The 19,153-nt window shown below is 40.8% G+C and overlaps 1 protein-coding gene across 3 annotated transcripts in view; it reads left to right on the forward strand.

Annotated features, from left to right (window-relative positions):
- Window positions 1-18,876, forward strand: part of NKD1 (NKD inhibitor of WNT signaling pathway 1) — a 151,352-nt gene extending 132,476 nt beyond the window's left edge. For all 3 annotated transcript variants that reach the window (XM_067550815.1, XM_067550823.1, XM_067550830.1), the window contains 4 exons: window positions 6,138-6,285; window positions 7,458-7,542; window positions 13,806-13,936; window positions 15,301-18,876. In XM_067550815.1, the coding sequence (XP_067406916.1) occupies window positions 6,138-6,285; window positions 7,458-7,542; window positions 13,806-13,936; window positions 15,301-15,875 (939 nt within the window). In that variant the 3' untranslated portion in view covers window positions 15,876-18,876. The remainder of the gene's footprint in view (window positions 1-6,137; window positions 6,286-7,457; window positions 7,543-13,805; window positions 13,937-15,300) is intronic.
- Window positions 18,877-19,153: the final 277 nt, after the last annotated feature.

The raw sequence follows: 19,153 nt of genomic DNA on the forward strand, positions 1-19,153 counted from the left end.
GACTCCAGGAGGCTCCAGAGCCGATTTTTCAGATACCATTAGGGGAAAAACCTTCTGGCAACTGTGCATGCGGCGTGCACACACCTACTTGGGATCGAGATGGGCAACACATCTTGAAAACCAATAGTCACGGAAGATTAGTAACCGTTTTTTTTCTCTATCTATTTTTAACACTTATGTGCTCTTTGTCTCTTGCTTTAAATACCCAGTTTTCTCTTACATTCCCTCTTTCTTTTTGTGACTATCTTTGCACATATTCCTTTTGTCAGGAGGATGAAGGTTTTTAGGTATTTATGCATTCAAGACTCAGCCCACACTTCTGCTCATTAGTAGCGTTCAAATCTGACCCAGAGAAATGACAGAAGAAGGCATCTGGCTTCTCTGGGGCTGGGAGTTATGTTATTGAATTAGTCCTTGACCTTGATCTTGTAACTTGCTGCATTTTTGCTTCATTTGTCACCATTGTACTATCATTGGTGCAACTCCAGCTATGGGAGCAAGGAGAGGGAGGAGGAAAGGAGTTCTAATGTAGATAAGGTTTTGTTGCTTTTACCACCCTTTTCAGAGCAAACCTATATAAAAAATCTCAGCATCAGCTGGCACCTTGTCTACACTAGTGCTCCCACCATTCTACCACTGCTGGATTTGCACCAATGGGAAATTTTAAGACCAAGCTCAGTGTAGACAAGATCCTAATAGTTTGATGACTCCTTTTGGTCTGAGACCGAGACAAACATCCCCTTATCCATGTCTTTCACAGCTATGTTTTATTACCCACATTTAAAATTGGATGGCTGCTCTGGTTAAGGGTTAAACAGATTATTTACCTTTTACTTTCTCTTCCCAAGAATACTCCTCTATTTAATTAATTTGGAGGGGAAAAAATCCTCCTACTCTGGTATCCAGAATCTCTGGTTTACTAACTAGACCTAACACTGATTAGCAGATCTGAGACCTGGAAATATCAGGAAGTATCGTTCCTCTCAGCATGTGCCAATTAGCATTCCTTAGAAGCAAAAGATTAGTACTCTGAATGAGGACTTCCTCAATCAAAGTCTTTTTTGAATGGAATGAATGCATAATACTTGAATGTCAGTTTCTGTTGCTTTTGTTTACTAAACACATTAGACTTTCTTAATGTTCTCAACTACTAACAATGAGTATCTTATCAATGAGTCATCAACTATGTGTGAGAAATGTTTGACTACACCATGTATGATGGAGCTATATTAACTATATGTTTTATAATAATTCCAAAACAAACACTTTCTGAAAACCCTGTTAACCATTACTCTTGTAAACATACTTTTGTAATCAAGCTGCCTTGTCCATAAAATATAATGAGGTGAAAAATACACAGCAGTTAATACATTCTCACCTTGGAAATCCAGCTGTAGTGAGACACAAGCATATTCTAGGAATGACATATACTAACTCTTAAAACAGTTCCAAAAAGCTTTAATTTCTCTTATAAGAAGGAATAGTATAGTCTGATTTTTCTTATTTCACAGTAGCAATCACAGTACATAATCTCAGTAGCTATCTCAGCATGTAAACTGAAAGCCATCTGAAAGTAATTTACATTGACAGAGTCCCATCTCCAAATTCTTTATCTTTGCTGGCATAATGAGAGCAGGTTGAAAATGAGGGAACAACCTTGTGAAAAATGTCAATGTTTTTTCCTTTTCACATCATTCAGAATGAACCGGGGGTGTGTGAAATTTTACACCATACTTTTTACCAAAATTATTATTTTTTTCATCCTTGGAAACCATTTCAGTAAGTATTTTATTAAAAAAAAAAACTTTTTTGCAAAAATGAACATTTATGATAACGACAATTTTTCACAAAAAGTTTGTTTTATTGGGGGCATGGGGAAAGACCATTTTTGGGTGGAAAAACTTTTCACGCAAAAAACTTTGACCAGCTCAAGGGATATTTTCCCTGCCTCAGGCAATTTCCAAAAGTTGTGGTTTTTGTGGCAGGGAACTTAGTTTCTTTGATAATTGGACCTGCAGAGTTCTGAGGGGCTTTGAGGTTTCTTGAGCATGTTTGATTGTGCGCCAGAAGAAGGAAGAAGTTAACTGGTGGCTTTTATCCTAGGTTCTTGACAATTAAGTTTATTCAGGAGGGGACGATTTTGCTGATGTGCTAGAGAGCTGGTGCATGGAAGGTAAAGCTATGTCAGCACCTGTAGATAGCTGTTCATGGGATATAAATTCAGATAACAATCAGCAGAATGGGCTGCAAGGATGAGCATAAATTGCCTGCTTATCATGGCAGGTTACATGAAGATGAAAACTCTCCTTGGAGAAAAATGTAAGGCATGTTTGGACGACCTGTACAGGCTTTGTAGCATATATCGCATGATGGGCCCAGTGCCAATAATTTGGGAGAGAATTGAGCCCCACAGTAGCTGCCCTGGAGACAGGGCTGTAGGGAAACTGCTTCAGTCATAATTCAAGGCTGGTATCCTCCTGACAACTCATTCTGAGTCTTCATTCCTACGAGGTCACCTCAGGAATGTGGATGATTCTCAGGATGTCCTTTTTGTGAAGGAGGTATTATCAAGCAGATGGGAGGCTAAGAGGTCTGGTTGCTGATGGCAACTCAACCAGAAAGTTTCCAGGGCAGTAAAATTGGTGGTTGAGTGGGCTGGTTTGCCCATAGAGCTGTCAGTATACCAGAATTACAAGACCCCAAATAAGGGGCATGAGTAAACGAATCCGTTAATAACAATGTCAGTGGTGATATTTAAGAGATCAGTGTTAAGAATGCAAAGAAGTGGATTAGGTTACAAAAGGGTACCCCCAATCTTGATTGTCTGGTTCATGCCCCATCTGAAGGGTGCTTTCATTGAGTTCCTGATTGCAAAGAAGTTCTTATCTTCATGGAGGAAATTAGATACTGAAAGTAGGGAGTTTGACAAAATACTAAAGGCAGCAACATAATAGAAAACCACAGTTTTAATAGGACTGTTGCGCAGTATGTTAAAATGCCTGGTGGCTGGACAGACTGAAGTAATTGGGATAATTAAAGCCTGTTTGGCTGAGAGATGCAAAATTTTCTGACCTGATATAGGTGCAAATATATTGCTGGCTCAGAGAGTACATTTGGTGCCTGGATTACAGATTATCTGCCTTGACAAGGCCTGGGAGTACTTCCTAAAATGCTGAGCAAGTGGTTTGTTATAAAAGACCAAGACAGTGGAAGAGGAAAAAGAGGGACCACATTTGGGTTGTGTAGGGTTTAGGCAGCCCCCAGCAGTGGAAAAAAATAATTTAAAAGTCCATTGGAAGTACAGAACTTCTGTCTTTGCATGTTCCAGAGTAAAATGAGAGGGGTTAATAATCAGATGGCAGAAGCATTATAGGGCACGGTGGAGGGAAAGAGAGAGTGGGTTGTTGGGGATGAATAGGAGAGCAATAACCATACTAAAATTGGCATTACACAAAAAGTTACCTGTTTGGTTACCCATATCCGAGGAAGGGAGAATGTAGTGGCAGAATACTTGTTGGGGAATGAAACAATAAGGTCTCTGTTCAGCAAAGCACTTTAATGGGATTTAAGCACATATTTAACTTAAGGATGTGCTTGCGAAGTTCGTTCAATAGAGATGGCTTGGTGAACTGGGATCTGTGAAAATAGGAGTGGGATATTCCAGTGGTGGCTATGTTTTGTTTTTGTTTTTTATCAGCTGCACCAAAAACGTCAGCCTGTGAAGACTTCTGTCAAATGTTGCCGTGTCCGTTAAGAGATTTTCTAGTGAGTTTGGGTAGGTTTCAAGACATGGTAAAAGTGTGAGAGGACAGGGTGGGTGAGATATGTGAAAGAGCTCTCAAATGATCCCCTGTCTATTATCGGTCAATCAGTCCCTGATGCAGGCTTTCCTACAGCGGTTCTTGTCAAAAGGAGGAAACCGCCACATACAAAGCTTATGACAGATCAGATCCCTTTGGGGAGGAAATACAAGAGAGATTTCTGTGGAAGGAAAGGACAAACTGCTGAATTCCACTCTATTTATATCAGTATAAGGGCTTGATCCTAAGCATTGAAGTCAGTGGGAGCAGGATCAGACCCTAAATCTGGAGTAATTTACCCTGACTTGAGTAAAGTTGCAGAGGGTGAAAATCAGGGCAGAATTTGGATCTTCTAGATTAGAACTTTCAGGCTAGGAGAGGTGGCACCTCATCTGCTGTAAAAGCATTTGCCTTAGCCATAGTTGCAATGTTTCCCTGCATGTTTCATTGAAAGGAATGTGTCTGTTAACTGCAAAATATTCAGTGTGTGCAGAGATTGGTATTTCACGGTCTCTTTTAAAGCTGGCTAGATAAAGAGGGGAGTATACTACATGAGGTAGCTGTTAAACTGGTGTGTCTGCTAGCACTCACCTGGGCGTGCTGAGCTTTGAGGCTACATTTGTAAGGGTCTGAGCCCTGAGTGAATCCTATAGGATTTGAGATTTTATTGAATGCAAGAACTAAGTCTCCAGCTTCCTCAGAACCAGTTTCGTTGTATTTAACAAAGGCGTCTGGAACAGGCGTAGTTCTAGGATAGGTCTAGGGTCAGAGAGATGGGTAGATAATTTATTAGATGGATATTCAGTGAGACCTTTCAAGCCTGCTGGGCTTGATACACTTTGATCCTAGAATGGTGTCCATGACAGGACTGGCTGGTACGGAGAGAAATAAATAATAAATGCAGGTTAGTTCACTCAGAAAATTGTCTCCATTTCAAGTAATGAACTAAGTACTAGATCTGTTACTTATCTTGGCAATAGCTAGGTAGTATGGAGATTTGTGTAATGTTAATGAAGGCTGACTGGTTTGGATAAATATGAGCTGACCTGCAACACTGCTATTAAAAGGGGCTATGTTCCACCCATCCATCAAGTAAGAAGAATGGGGATTCAGGAGTCCTCCTGTATGAGACAAATGGATTATTTGAATTTGGTAATGCTGCTTCTGATCTGCCTCTGTTCAGTAAAGCATTTAATCATGTGTTTAAGTCCTGTTTACGTCAATGGGACTTGAAGAAAAGCACATACTTACGTGCTTTGCTGAATAGGGATGGACTTAACCTCATACTTAAATAAATGCTTGGCTGAACTAGAGCCATGGAGAGGAATTCTGAATTGCCTCTACCCAGGCAATTTCTAAAGCCTTCTTAATTGAATTATGAAACATAGGTTTTTATGCCACCCATTATGACACTTGTGTGATGGTGATGGGAACCTAAAGAGAGGATTATACTCAGATAGGCCTGAATCTGAACACCAGATCTCAATCGTCTTGAACTTTGGGTAAATTCAGATCCAGTTCTAAATTTTGTGACTCAGACCAATCTCCATAGTGGATTGACCCAAAACACCCTCATTGTTTTGAGAAATTTAGATTCAATCCGATTCTAGATCTGAATTTTGCAATCCTGTCTCATCTCTAAAACTCAGCAATAATATGTTCTGCGGTATCTGTAAATATTTCTACCTTCTAGATGTCAAAAGAGAAGCACAGGAAGAAAACATTTTCCTGAGGCTAGGAGTGATTGTGTATCATGTGCTGTGTAGATTATGGATATGGGTCTGCTTTATTTAAAAAAAAAAAAAAAAGGAAATATTTGTTCGAGTCATGCAAACTCTGTTTTCCATTGCTATATAAATATTATTTATACTTTAGCTGTATTTAAGACATGAGAGAGAAACTGGATAGGCAAGACTGCTGGTTAAACAGCTCTTGTGTTTGGAAAATTTGAATAAACTGTTTTTTCTAAGGGTGTTTTGGTCTATTCTGTCCCATTTCATAACCCTCCTGCCATTTGAAAATAAGGAATATGGAAGAAAAGGGTCATATATGGCTTTCACCTGATGTCCTGAGGTGCGGTGTATTTATCTGTAAATCCAGTAGGGAAACGTGTCTACGGATATACCCATTTGAGAAACCAAGGACTTGATTCAATGTAGCTCAGTGCTTCTGCGAGGTGCTGAGCACCCTCAACTCTCTTTTGAATTCAGCGAGCTTTGAGGGTGCTTTGGCACTTAACTGGTCCAGAATGGTTAAATTCGTCAGCACCAAATTAATAGATTCTTTATCTGTTTTTACAATGTTCTTTTTCTGGTTGTGTTTCAATCCCCATTGTAGGATATTACAAGCTTGCTTCATACCATCTATGAGGTAGTGGATGCGTCAGTAAACCACTCCCCTAGTTCTAGTAAAACTCTGCGAGTGAAGCTTACTGTGGCACCCGATGGCAGTCAGAAGAAAAAGAGTATCTTACTAAACCATACTGGTAAGACTGCATCATGCGCCCTGTGAAATATGGCCAAAACATTTTCCCTCAAAGATTTCTGTTCGCATTTCATCTATCAGGCTGCTGAAAATGGATTGTTTCATTTGGTTTGATTATTTCTGATTCACAATATATCGGTGTAGTTAAAGTGGCACAATCCTTCTAGTGTAGGTAGTTATATTGGTATAAAGTACCTTTCTATAAAGTAACTATATCTATTTCTGTATGGGAAGGGGAATGACTATATCAATATAAAGCAGCTTTATATCAGTATAATTGCATCCACACTATGGCTTGAACTCATATACATTTTTTGGTTAAAAAAAGAAATCACACCACTAACCAAAACAGCAATACTTGCCTAGTCAAGTTTAGACCAGGCCTTAGAAAGCCAACCGGAGAAAAGAGGGGACTACATCATCTGCATTTGAAATGCAAGCTGTACAATATGTAAAATCTGTTTAGCCCTTCCAGTTAATCAGTAAATACTTGCTAATGATACGGTCCTAGCCTTCTGAGGGAGATGTAAGGAGGGGCAACAGATTCTGCCTATAATGTGTTACTCTAACAGTATTGCACATTAAAGAATTACCAGGGTTTGTCTACACACACAAGTTGCACTGCTTTAACTATACTGGCATAGTGTGGTGGCAGTTATACCAGTATAAAGATGCTTCTACCAGTATAGCTATTTGCATACAGGAAGGGGAATAAGCTATATCAGATATAACACCCACTTACAGCAGTATAACTGTCTCCATGCTAGGCGTTGTATCAGTAGAACCATACTCTTCACCAAAATAGTTATACCAAAGCAAAAACTTGGGTACGCTAGGCCCCCAGAGTATGATCTTGATTTGAACTAATAAGATAAAATTTTCAAAAGCATCTTAAGTGACTGAGGAGCCTAAATCTCACTGACTGTCAGTGGGACCATAGGTGCTTTTGAAAATGTTCCCCTAGGAACCTAAATGATTTGGGCACCCAATTCCCATTGAAAGTGGATAGGACTTAGACTCCTAAGTCATTTTGGCACATTTGAAGATTTTACCGCTAATGAGGTATTATAGATTGATGCAAACAGCAATAATGAATATTTCTGCATTGCTGCACTTTTGCCAGATGGAATAATATCAATAATATGGAATATCTTTCCTCTTTTGGGGATGCAGATTTGCAGAGCTCTAGGCACAGAGCTGAGAGCAAAGCCAGTGAAGAACTGAGAAGCTCTGAAAAGAAGCAGCGGGCTTCTCTCCGGTAAGTGGAACGAACCCTTCATCTACTCAAAGGAAGAAATCTTTGAGCTGGCATTGGGCCAACCTCAAAAGGCTTCAGCTGCTGATATTTTAGTCAGAGGAATCATGAGAATTTTCATCTTGAAACAAACAGCGAATTCTATGGGATTACTACTGAGTTAGGCTTTCCTGTAGCACCCCTCGGTGGGAAGGCCAAAGTCTATATCCAGGGAGGCCTAGGAAGCTAGCATTAGTGAAAGATGTTATTAATGTCTCTAGTTTCTAGCCATACAAGCTTTGCTTTCCCATCTCCTACCTGTGGGAACACATTGGAAGGTCTGGGTCAATATTTCATTGAAAAAAGCACCAGTCGAGCAGCTCAATGAAAAAATGTCCTTGCTCGTGTTTGAGCAAACCATACATTAAACGCCCCAGCTGAGGTTTCCACCTCTCCCCCACCACAGTCTGTTTTTCTTTTCCCTTTGTGCTATCTAGCTATTCTATAGGATCCTTGGGGCAGGGATCCTATTCTCTTACATGTCATCTGTGAGCACCATGTAGTCCAGTGGTGCTTTATACAAAATGAGAAAGAATCTTAGATAGAAAAATGAACATTGAATAGGGATTGCTTTGGAGCCTTAACTCCCTTCAGCTTTACTTAGGCCAGATTAAGAAACATGATTCCATTAGATGGAGGAAAGATGGTTGATCATATATTACAGGGGTGGCCAAACTGTGGCTCGTGAGCCACATGCGGCTCTTTTACAGTTCAAGTCTGGCTCTTGGAGCCCCCTGTCCCTCTCCCTCCCATTCTCCATCTACCAGACTGGGATGGGGGGAGCTCGGAGCATCTGTCCTGAGACAGGCTGGTGTGGCTAGAGGATTCTGCCCCGCGGGGAGGGGAAGTTCGGGGGATTGGTAAGTTTGACCACCCCGATATATTAAAACCCCACCACTACTCCTATGTGCTCTTCTAATGGACCATGGCCACGGACATATAGACAGTAGGATTGTCAGCAGGGATTGATCCCTCGGGACCATTAGCGCCCAGGCCCAGATCCTCAGAGGTATTAAGTGTCTAACTCCTATTGCTTTCAGTAGGAGTTAGGTGCCTAAATACCTTGAGGCTCTGAGCCCAAAAGCTCAAGCCCCTACCACTTAAGATAACGGAGTAAGTTTATTAGCTGTAGCTAAGTAGCAGGCTCTTACCCACTTTGTGGGCCAGCCACTGGACCAAGGCATTCATTTCTATCTCTCTATATATACAAAGTGCCTTTTCCAGGCACTGGGCACGTAAGCAGATTCTAAAACCACAATCTGTTTTCAAAGAACAACAAGAAAGTCCAATTCTCACAGCAGCGAAAAAACAAGCCAGCTGAGGTGAGGGAAAAACTCCCATTCTCCCTGCCATGATCCCATGTATCACATGTTCAGGTCTTGGAGCACAGAGGATGGCTGATCTCATTAGTTCGCACAGAAGATGAATATAGTTTTTTCATCCCTTCTCAGTCCACTCTGAAGGACCTTGCCTCTCTTTAGCTTCTTCTGCTAAGTGGACTTGGGTCTCAATGTAATTTCCTTCCCTCAACTCCATCCCCTGTGAGCACTAGAAGATGGCTTCCCCCCAGCGGGCAGCCTATCTCTTCCAGCTTCCAGCCTATCTCTACCCTGCTTCTAGTCCTACCTCCTCATTAGCAAACACTGCCAGTTCCAATCCTTGCTAACACCTTATGTCACATCTTAACCTCAGCTCCCAATTGGACATACCTCTCTTCTGCTACCTCTGAGCCTAAGAGAAGCAGTTGGGAACTTGCAGTGGAGAAGGGGAAAGCTCCCCAGCAGAAGGAAGAGAGGGGAGGGGTTCTTAGCGGAGGGGCAGGCAGAATTACTCCCTCTAAGAGACTCCTATACATCCTGCCTTCCAGCTGCCAGAAATCATTCCTTCTCCTTGCCACAGGGTCCCTTTGTGGACCCCAAGTCCTTTAAGAAATTAGCCAGTCACCTGGTAACATCCACCTACAGATTAGCAAGATTCCTAAGGGTTGATGCATTCGTTGTAAATCTTCATGGAAAATTAGCAGGGGGGAGGGTTTGTTTTTTGTTTTTAAGTCTCAAAATGCCCTTCATCACTTGGCAAAAAAATCTGTATATTGTTTTTCTGTGGCTTCCTGCCTGTGTGACTCAGGAGGCATCCATCCATTTCCAGTACAGTACAGACACAGTAGTTTCTTTTATGCACAGCTGCAGGTACAGTTGCAGCCTTCTAGAGATAAGATAAAACAGGTCTATTTGAAGTCTCTCCCTGAAGGAATGTACAATATTATTTTGGATGCCAGTCTAGAATAGGCCTTGTTCCTCTGAAAATGTCTAGTCATATCATTGGCAAGGTTAGCAAAGAGAAGTACGTATTTGTCCCGTTTTCACATCTTCCACCTGCCCTATTGACATACGCTGAATTGAACATCAGAATATGTGATAGGCAGTGGAGACAGATCTGTCAAGGGCAGATTTCAGAGAGTATCTTACTTATTTTATTTATGTGGTGAAAAATGTTCTCCTCGCAGTTCAGTATAGAAATGGTATTCCCATTGTTCAGATGGGTAATAAAACAAAAGATCTATAATCCTGTAATTTCCATATCTCCTAATATTGATCCACTGCTTTGGACAGATCCTCTCTTTGGTCACTGTATGTTTGGATTAGTCTGCGGTTGTCTTAACGTTCAAGCTAGGGCAAAAAGGAGCATTAGCTGGGGCCTAAATGCCACAATAATGACATCGACACAATAGTAGCGATTGTTTCTTCTGCTGCAATAAAAAAAAAAGTTCTAGTTTTGTGCTTCCTTGACTTAAAGGGTGTTTTTCTTAGTTCACTGGGGGGAGGGGAAGGAAAGCCCATAAAGCAACTAGGCCTCCCTTCTCCGGATTGGACAGAAATACTCCAAAATACTCCAGAGCAGTGGATCCAGATTCGGATATCTAAATTACAGGTAAGAAAACGAATTCTGCCTTTTTACCTGTGATTCCATACACATTGGTTTTAGCACAGAGGATCTCTCTGGGCTCTTGATTGATTACTTAAGCCTGCAATTCAATGTGGAATTTTTCTCCCCTTGCAAATACAAGTCCACTGTTATTTGCTTAGCAATTTGTTTGTATTTGCATGAAGAGACATCTTAGCTGAATTAAGATGGAGACCCCATAACCTGTTCAAAAACTCTTTCTTCATCTGAATTGAACAAGGTGCTGCTTCTGAATAGGACAGGGCTGTATTTTGAATGTCAGCTAATCCCATTTGAAACCAGCAGTCATAGTTGCACCAAATGTGTTTGCTATGGGGCAGATTCTTGTCTCTGCTTCCTTTTTGCCCCTCTGCCACAAGATAGCAGGTGGTCCCTTGGGTATCATTACCATTTTAGAGCCTTCCTAGGCAGTTCTAACCAGTAACCAGGGCTAAGCAGAGCATCAGGGAGCCATCACTGACTTCCTGATAGTCCCCTTTCTTTGCTGCACCCTGCCAAATTTGGACACAGCAAAGAATCGGTCCCTTGTGTCTGCTGTAGGAATAAGCCCTGTGCACCTTGGCCAAATGGCTACGCTTGTGAAATACTTCTTCACGCTCACCAGCGGTAAGGAGAGAAATGTGGAGGGGTCTCCTTTAGAGTTGCAATGAAATCATGTGTGAGAAATCACATACAGTCTCCTCGGAATTATAGTCAAGATTTTATTAAAAATTGAAGATGAAGTTGAGAGGGATGTTCCTGCCTGTAAGGTGGGGAAAGGATTCTGGTGGGTGGGATTTCATACCTTGTAAGCTACAGGCTAGGGCTTCTACCTGTAGTGCTAATGCAACGATCCAAATGTCTGGCTGGTTTACCCAGCTTGTCTCTCGTAATAATAATAATAATAGCACTGACGGTGAGAAAGCCATCGGCAGGCAGCTTCATGGTTTGGGTGTGTTAATACCATCCCATTTCTGTTGCTATTTATACTTGCTTTGGGCAACAGGGAAAATACTTATATAAACCAAGCTCTGAAATATCTTCCCCCTCACCCACAGATACACACACTCCATTGGAACATATAGGCTTCTCTCTCCCCCTTTCCCCCTTCACCCAGACCTGTTTAAGCAATTTAGCCCTGGCTTGTTCAAATGTCATGTTCTCACAGACTGCAGCTTTCAGGAAATGTCCTTTGCAGTTACCTGAGCTACGCATTCTTGTTGCTATGTCCCCGTTCTGTTATGTGACTGCAGGACTCCTTGTTGTAATGGGAATGTCAGAGAAGGGTTTCACTGACTGTTCAAAGACATTAGCAAATGTATTTTTTTTTAAACACATTCTTACATCCTGCAGAAGATTAGAATCAAGTGTGTGAGGCCTGAATGCTTCCATGTATGTGCAAAGGATCACCAGGAGATGTGTGCCAGAAACCCCAGTGGTCAGAAATACTTGAAGTTCTCTTTGGCAGTGGGGCACATTTCTCATCAGTGTGTAATTGCTTCACTGTGTACATTTGCATTGTTGAATGTCATCTTGCATGTAAAGAAGCGATTAGAATGCAGGGCTGTGATGGTACTAGCATAATTTTTCTCCGTTGTCTTAATGAGGGATGGAATTAATTACAATACCAAAAATACTTCCCAGTTTTGGACGCACGCTTCTGTATACAATGCAGCTCAATTGTGCTGGACTAGAAACAGTTATTCTTACTCATGCTCTATGAAGCACGCAGTGCCTTCAATGCATGCATGCAACTTCCATTGATCTCCATGAACTGCGGCAGATCAGCAGCAATAAATGGCATTCGTATGCCAAATTATAGCCACTGAAGCTCTTTGGTTTCTGTTCCTACAAGTTAAACTGCTATAATTGTAGAATTTCAAAAAGATGCATATGCGGCTTGTATGCTGTATGGGCTGATTAGTTATTAAAAGCAGAAAAAGCCTGGTAGTTTCCTGTTCCAGCTCTTTTTGAGCTGCAAAGGTGACTTCAGCATCACATTCAAACCCTTTTAAAGTTTCACTGCTTTCCAGGCAGGCAGTGTCACATGCAAGAATATTTGCACATATCAAAGCAATGTAAGCTTAATCCTCCAAATGAATCTGACACCCTGTGATAGATTGTCTGGTGATTTTTATCACGGCAACTACTGTATGCTTTCTAGGAGATCCCTGTTGAGACACCAACCTCACACAGGGCATGATCCTGCAGGCTGCAAGGTGCTGAATGCGCTGACCCAATCCAGTGAAGTACTACAAGCTTGACTTCAGTGGGACTACTCAAATGTTGAAAGATAAAGCTTAAGTGCTGTGCTGAATTGGGGCCAGAGCACTCTGCACAATGAAGGACTGAGCCCTTATTTTGGAACCAGCCTGAAATCCTGGCCTCACACTGATGTAAGTAGGGTTGCACTGGGTGTAAAGGAGAGCAGAATCCATCCCAGGGTCTCAGAGATGGAAGTGTCTCCTTGAATGATAATCAATGATTTAATCAAAAAAGTGTTTTCCACATCCCATTTGTTATATTAGAGAAATTGTTCCCATCTGGACATGGTGAATTCAATTGTTCAGCATTGTTGGCTATGGTATTGTAAACCCCTGCTTGATTTTTTTTCCCCCCCTATAAGCAAATGGTATTTCACATATTCATTCCCAGGAAATAGTTCTGCTATAAATAAAATTGCCAAACTGAGCAGGAAAAGGAGGCGGGATGATGATGCCAGAGGATAATCTGATTTTATTCAATGTATTTTGGCAAACAGTGATAAATTATCTCAGATTTTTCCACCGAAACCTTTCCCCCCAGTTTCTCCCCAGTAAATACACTTGTGCTCCTGCCTGCTTCCCTGAAGGAGAACCACGTGAACCTTTAGACCATTTATCTAACACCAGGCTCATTCCAGTGCCTCCCTGCAGATCTGGGAGCAGCCATGTAAAGCAGCCTTGGCATGCCCAGATTAGTGAATATATTGAATGGTTTGGCCCAAATTTATGTATTATGCAGAATGTAATAAACCCTCAGAGAGTTTTTATCTGCTTTTGCGTGATGCAGATTTGAAAGCATCCCTTACTTTGCAACATCAAGGGATCAATTTATTGGAGGGAAAGGAGAGTCTATTTAGGCCTGTGCACAGGCCTAAGGGACATCCAGAACATCAGACATTTGTTGTGTATCTTTGCAAGTAACTCCTCTCATTTCAAACTCTGCATTAACTTTTGGACTGGAAATGCTAACAACAACTTGAAGAAGTTTTACTGAATTTTTGTTTTGCTTCCTGCTCACAGATATCACCACAGTGACAACAATCCTGAGCAGAGTGGGTGCTATCGCCAGTGCGTTGATGAGAACATTGAAAGGAGAAACCACTATTTGGATCTTGCAGGAATAGAAAACTATACATCAAAATTTGGGCCAGGTAATGGATTAATTGATTTTTCTGACTTTGATCCCAGTTCTGTCTTCAGCTATAGGGACTGAATTGGGCCCAGTGAAATTAGAAATAATCAGTGCATTGTGTGATTGATCCATAGCTATTTACTGGAGATGGGCTTGAAGAGCAGTGTTCAGATCCAGTTTATTAGGTTTAGACTAGGGGCAAAATCAGGGCTGGGCTTCGGATGATGCAGGCCATATCTAATTTGGAACCAGAAAATAGTTGCTTTCAGATTTTTGGGTCCAGATCCAACACCCCCCGATTCAAAGGGATTTGGATTGCAGTTTTGCCCTGCTGCTGCGTTTTACTGCTCCAGGTGCCATCATTTTGGAACAAGCTAGACCGATGACCAAGAAGGAGAGTTTGTTGGGATAGAGTAATTGTCAGGGTAGTCTGGCCTAGGGGTTAGCATTGGGTCCGGGCCAAGAGTCCAGGGCCCAGGAACCAATTACCAAGAATCAGGCCAAGCTGGAACACTAGGAGATAACAATCAAGAGACAAACCAGAGGACAGGGATCAAGAGTCTAGGGAGGCCACTTGTCCAGTCTTCTTTTGGGGTGGTTTGTCCCCTGTCTGGTTTTGTCCAGTATCAGACAGGGGATGCCATTTTCAGAGCCTGCCATTCTGCCCCCTCCAGTGTGACCCTGAACACACAATGCATGTGAAGTCACGCCAGTGGGGGTAGGGTGGCATGCACTAAAAGCTTGCCCCACCATGTGGCGTGACCTCACATGCACCATGCTTGTGAGGGCATGCAGGGGTAGGGTCATACAAAAGGAGGCAGGCCCATGCTCTTCCCAGGAGTACCAGAATGTTCTGTATTCCGGGAACACGTGAGTGACCACCCTACAGGAATCAGGCTGAGTCAGGATACCAGGACGTCCGGATCAGAAGGCCAGAACAGGTAAACACCAGATCAGTCCATGGTAGGGTGAAGCCCAGTTGTACAGACATCTTCCTGTTCTCTCCTGTGGCTTAAATAAGGGCTACTGCCAAATCAGGAACCATGGCACGTTCCCAATCAGAGCATGGGGTGGGGCTTGTGCCTCAGCTCAGTTTCCTGGACCCAGGGCCCCAGCTGCTGTCTTTGAGCTTGCCAGGTGGAGGATTGGTGTGTGATGACTCCTAAGACCCACAGGGCCTGACAGTCAGGCCTTCTTTTAAAAAAATCTTTTCATTTGATAGTATTTAATAGAACTTCTAAAACTTTTTCTAAACAGCTACAGGTATAATTAGGTTCACTTCCTGAGGAAAATTCCACTCTGCCAATAAACTTAGCTCTGCCAAGTTCATGCTGCTCATTAAAATTTGAAATATTAGGTGACCACCTGTTTGTTCCTTTCTAGGATCTCCTCCAGCAGCTCAGAAATATGACCCACCAAACAGAGTTGTGAATCAGACTAGATCCCGCTCTCATGAACCTGAAACCTTCCATGGCCACCATAGGAAATCTCAGGTGGTGGACCCCAGCCACATGAATTTGGCTGACGCTTCATACGCCAAGATTGCAGAAATACAACAGAGACTGCGCAGTCAGGACTCAAATAAGCACTTTGTCAGGTCTCCCAAAGTGCAGAGCAAAAATGTAGCCTCTGTTCATCCTGGAAGGGCAGTAAGAAATAAACCTCTTCAAGGGGCATCCATGCCGATGGCTTCCCCTGCCGCACGGGTGGGCCAGAATCTTCCTTACCTCCCCATGCAGTCCCAGCAGGCTCCCAAGAAACACAAGCAGCGGGCAAAGGAGAATCATCAAATGTGCAAAACCTTCCAGGCTCCGGGGACAGTGGTGGAAAAAGAGCACGTGAGAGACCTGCCCACTGTCATTTTGTATGAAGGCCAAGTTGGACAAATGATACAGAGGCATGAACACCATCACCACCATGAACATCACCACCACTATCATCACTTCTACCAGACATAAATCGGATCCCACCAACCTCTTCCAGGAATCACCCCCTATGAAGGAAACGCCTTCCGGTGACTTCAGACTAAGGCATTCTTATGATTAATATTATTGTTACTCCATTAATATTCAGCTAGCATATATTTTAGAAATTATATGAAACCATTGAAACTTACACTATTTATATGTTGTGGAACTGCATATAAACATATATACTTAACAACTTGTTGGGTTTGTTGTTTTTTGGGGTTTTTTTTAAAGTGGCTTGTGAAACAGCAAACAGCCATAGGTTTTTGAGCTGTGATTTAATGCAGGTCGTCAACGCACTTCATTTACAAGAACTTCCTTCATTGTATTAGAAAAAGATACTTCAACAACGTTGCAGACGTCTAGCTCACCAGTCTGCCATGTGTCGGCTTATTGCACACAAGCCTTTTATCAGGGGAGCAATGTTCGAAGGTTTGGACTCCGGAAATACTCAGAATAACAGAAAATACAAACAGCTGCTACCTCTAGTATTATTCAGATTTTATTTTCTTTTTATTGATTGTAATGTGCTACAAGGGGATTTTAATATACTGCATTCATGTAGCTTGTTTGTGTTGTATTTTCACATCTTTTCAAGTTATCTTAATAATTACAAGGAAATATTAGCTATATTTGTCAACAGAGCTACATTTTACAACATATACTTTTTTTTTCCCCTTCAAGGTTCTTTACTGACACGAGTACTGTCTGTTAGATATTGGGTAATGTTTAAATATACTTTCTTTTTTTCTGTTATTTACTCTCCATTCTGTTTTGGGAAACCATCTGAGAGGAAAGAAAAGAGGTGGATGTGAAATGGGGTTTTTCAGAACCATCACTAAACTTAATGCTTGGGCCATAAATAACATTCATTGTTTTGTTTTGTTTTTAATCCGTAATTCTTTGTTTTGAAAAAGAGTAGGAGGAAAATATACTTTCCCACTTTAAATGTTGGCAAATATATATAAAAATATAAATATATAAATATATATATATATACACACACACACACTCTCAGGTACATTTTCTTGTGTTTTAGAAATCTGTGGTTTGAATATTAACATTATTTTTTTTTCTTACAACAGTGACTTTTTAGGTATGTTATAAAACACATACCCCATGGCATTTTCTTAGATGCCTGCAATTTGTGTTTCCCCAGCACCTACAGCTTTGCTCTACTCCTTTTTTAAAGACAATTCAACATGTTAAGAACAATGCTCACAGTCATTCTGGCCTCTCCCACCCTTTTCATATCAAAGAAGGACTTCCATTCCACAAAGTAAAATGAGGCAAGATCTATGAGACCATTATTGGCTGCTGAGAAATTTAAATATCAATTGCAAATTGGAAAAAGCGTGAAGAAAAAGTCAGTAAATCAAAGTTTTTGCTTTCTACAGGGCTCAGATTTGTAATACATTCAGAGTCAAACTGCTGGCAGAAAGTGACTAACTAGCAACAGCTCCATTGCTTTTGGAACTAAAAAGTAGAGTTCGGATCACATAAAAACGTAACAGTTCTATCAAACATTTGCTTTGGGTTTTAATTTCTTTTAATTATTTGTGGTTTTTTGACTACAATGTATAGTGTGAAACATTACTATCCCACATTTAAAAGGCCCTTTATGTATAGGGCATGTTTCTGGCAACTAAAGTCTTGATCAGTTCAAGATGGGAGATTTCCCTGTTGCTGAGCATGGAAACTTTTAGAAGGATACTGTCCTATGGAAGGACACAGACACATCAACATTTAAAGAAAACAAAGTTGAAAGCCTTGACTTCTTGTGGAATTGGAGAGGAATCACTGCTTGTTGGTAATTAGTTCCATCTCATGTCTCCCAAAATCAGCAGTTGTTTAGACTTACTGTCCCTTTTAAAAATCTGGTTTATTTTAATTTCTTTTTTAGATGTCGACATTGTGTTCTGTTAAATCTAGCAAAACGTTTTAAAGTGTGTTTGATCTATGTGACAACTATACTGTTCAGTTTATTTTTTAAATTCCTAAGTCCAAAAATATTTATATGCAGAATTTTCTGTATTGGAAATATGGAAAGGCCACAAATTTGGTTAGTTACCACTGAGTTGTTCTAGTCTAAGCCTATTTTGCTGCTTGTGTATCATTCTTTTTCAATGTATATATAATTATGGACTGCAAAAAAAAAAAAAAAGGCATTTACATGTCTAGTAGAAGGAATAAGCTTATTTATATTATAGTGTTAACGAAGTCTGATGTATTCAAGTGACTTATGTTATACCGCATGCAAACACACAAGTGTACATTCCATCTGAAAAGGGATGCCATGCTATTTGTTTCTGATATGTAAAGTGACACTGTTCTCTTTTCAGCAGAGCATTTGCCAGCATTCTGCAATTTTAACAAAAGAAAACTGTTGATTTCTTTTTAAATACACAGATCATTGCTGGCCAAAAAAATTGAACTCAGTGTGTTTCATCTGAGGGGCAGAGGCTTGGGAGGGGCAGGAATGTAAAATGAGCAATAACTGCTCTAAAACCTAAAGATATTCTGCCAGAAAAGATAACAGCAGGAGTAACAAACTCCTATCTAATCTAAACATGTCCAAAGTTAATACCAATGAAAGTGAACTCTTAAAACAGCAATTGACCATAAGCCACAACTTTTGACTTGGTTTATTTTTTGAGATCCAAAACACAAATTCATATTTGCTTATATTTTGTGACATACAAATGAATTTTAATAGCCTGGCATCCCCACACTAAAAAATTTGCACCAGCCACATACAAACATACAGTAGTTAAATGCTGTGTTGCATTTGTGTTACGTGCATTAAGTGTGAATAACTGCTCACCTAGCACAGGTTTTTTTCCATAAAACCCTAAGTTTCCGTATCTTTTTAAAATGTTTGCTTTTCAGTATTTTGTATAGTAAATATAGATGGTTTTGACTAAATGCTTTATTTATTTAATAGCAAAAACTGTGCCAAGAGAAACTCCTGTTAATTAAAGTTTTACTAGTTCAGAAAATATCTTTCTGGGTTTTTTTATTGTGGATTTCAGTGGCGTATTGTGATTGCTGCCAGTGCCTCCAGATCAGGCAATTGCACTGATGGAAGGGCTCCTGTTACCTTTAATGAAAACAGGAAAGGTGATGGGCCATGGAGAATGGAGTGTACCATGCTTAGGTTTATATTTCAAATATTTACCCTCAACGTTCAAATTTCCTATCTCCTACAAATTTCAGGTGTGCAAATTCTGAAAACAAAGAAGTTCAAAGCTCTTGTCACTACTTTATAG

Source organism: Emydura macquarii, unplaced genomic scaffold (genome assembly GCF_026122565.2).
Source record: "Emydura macquarii macquarii isolate MOO-44397 ecotype Brisbane River unplaced genomic scaffold, CSIRO-AGI_Emac_v2 contig_295, whole genome shotgun sequence".
NCBI classification, from domain to species: Eukaryota; Metazoa; Chordata; order Testudines; family Chelidae; genus Emydura; species Emydura macquarii.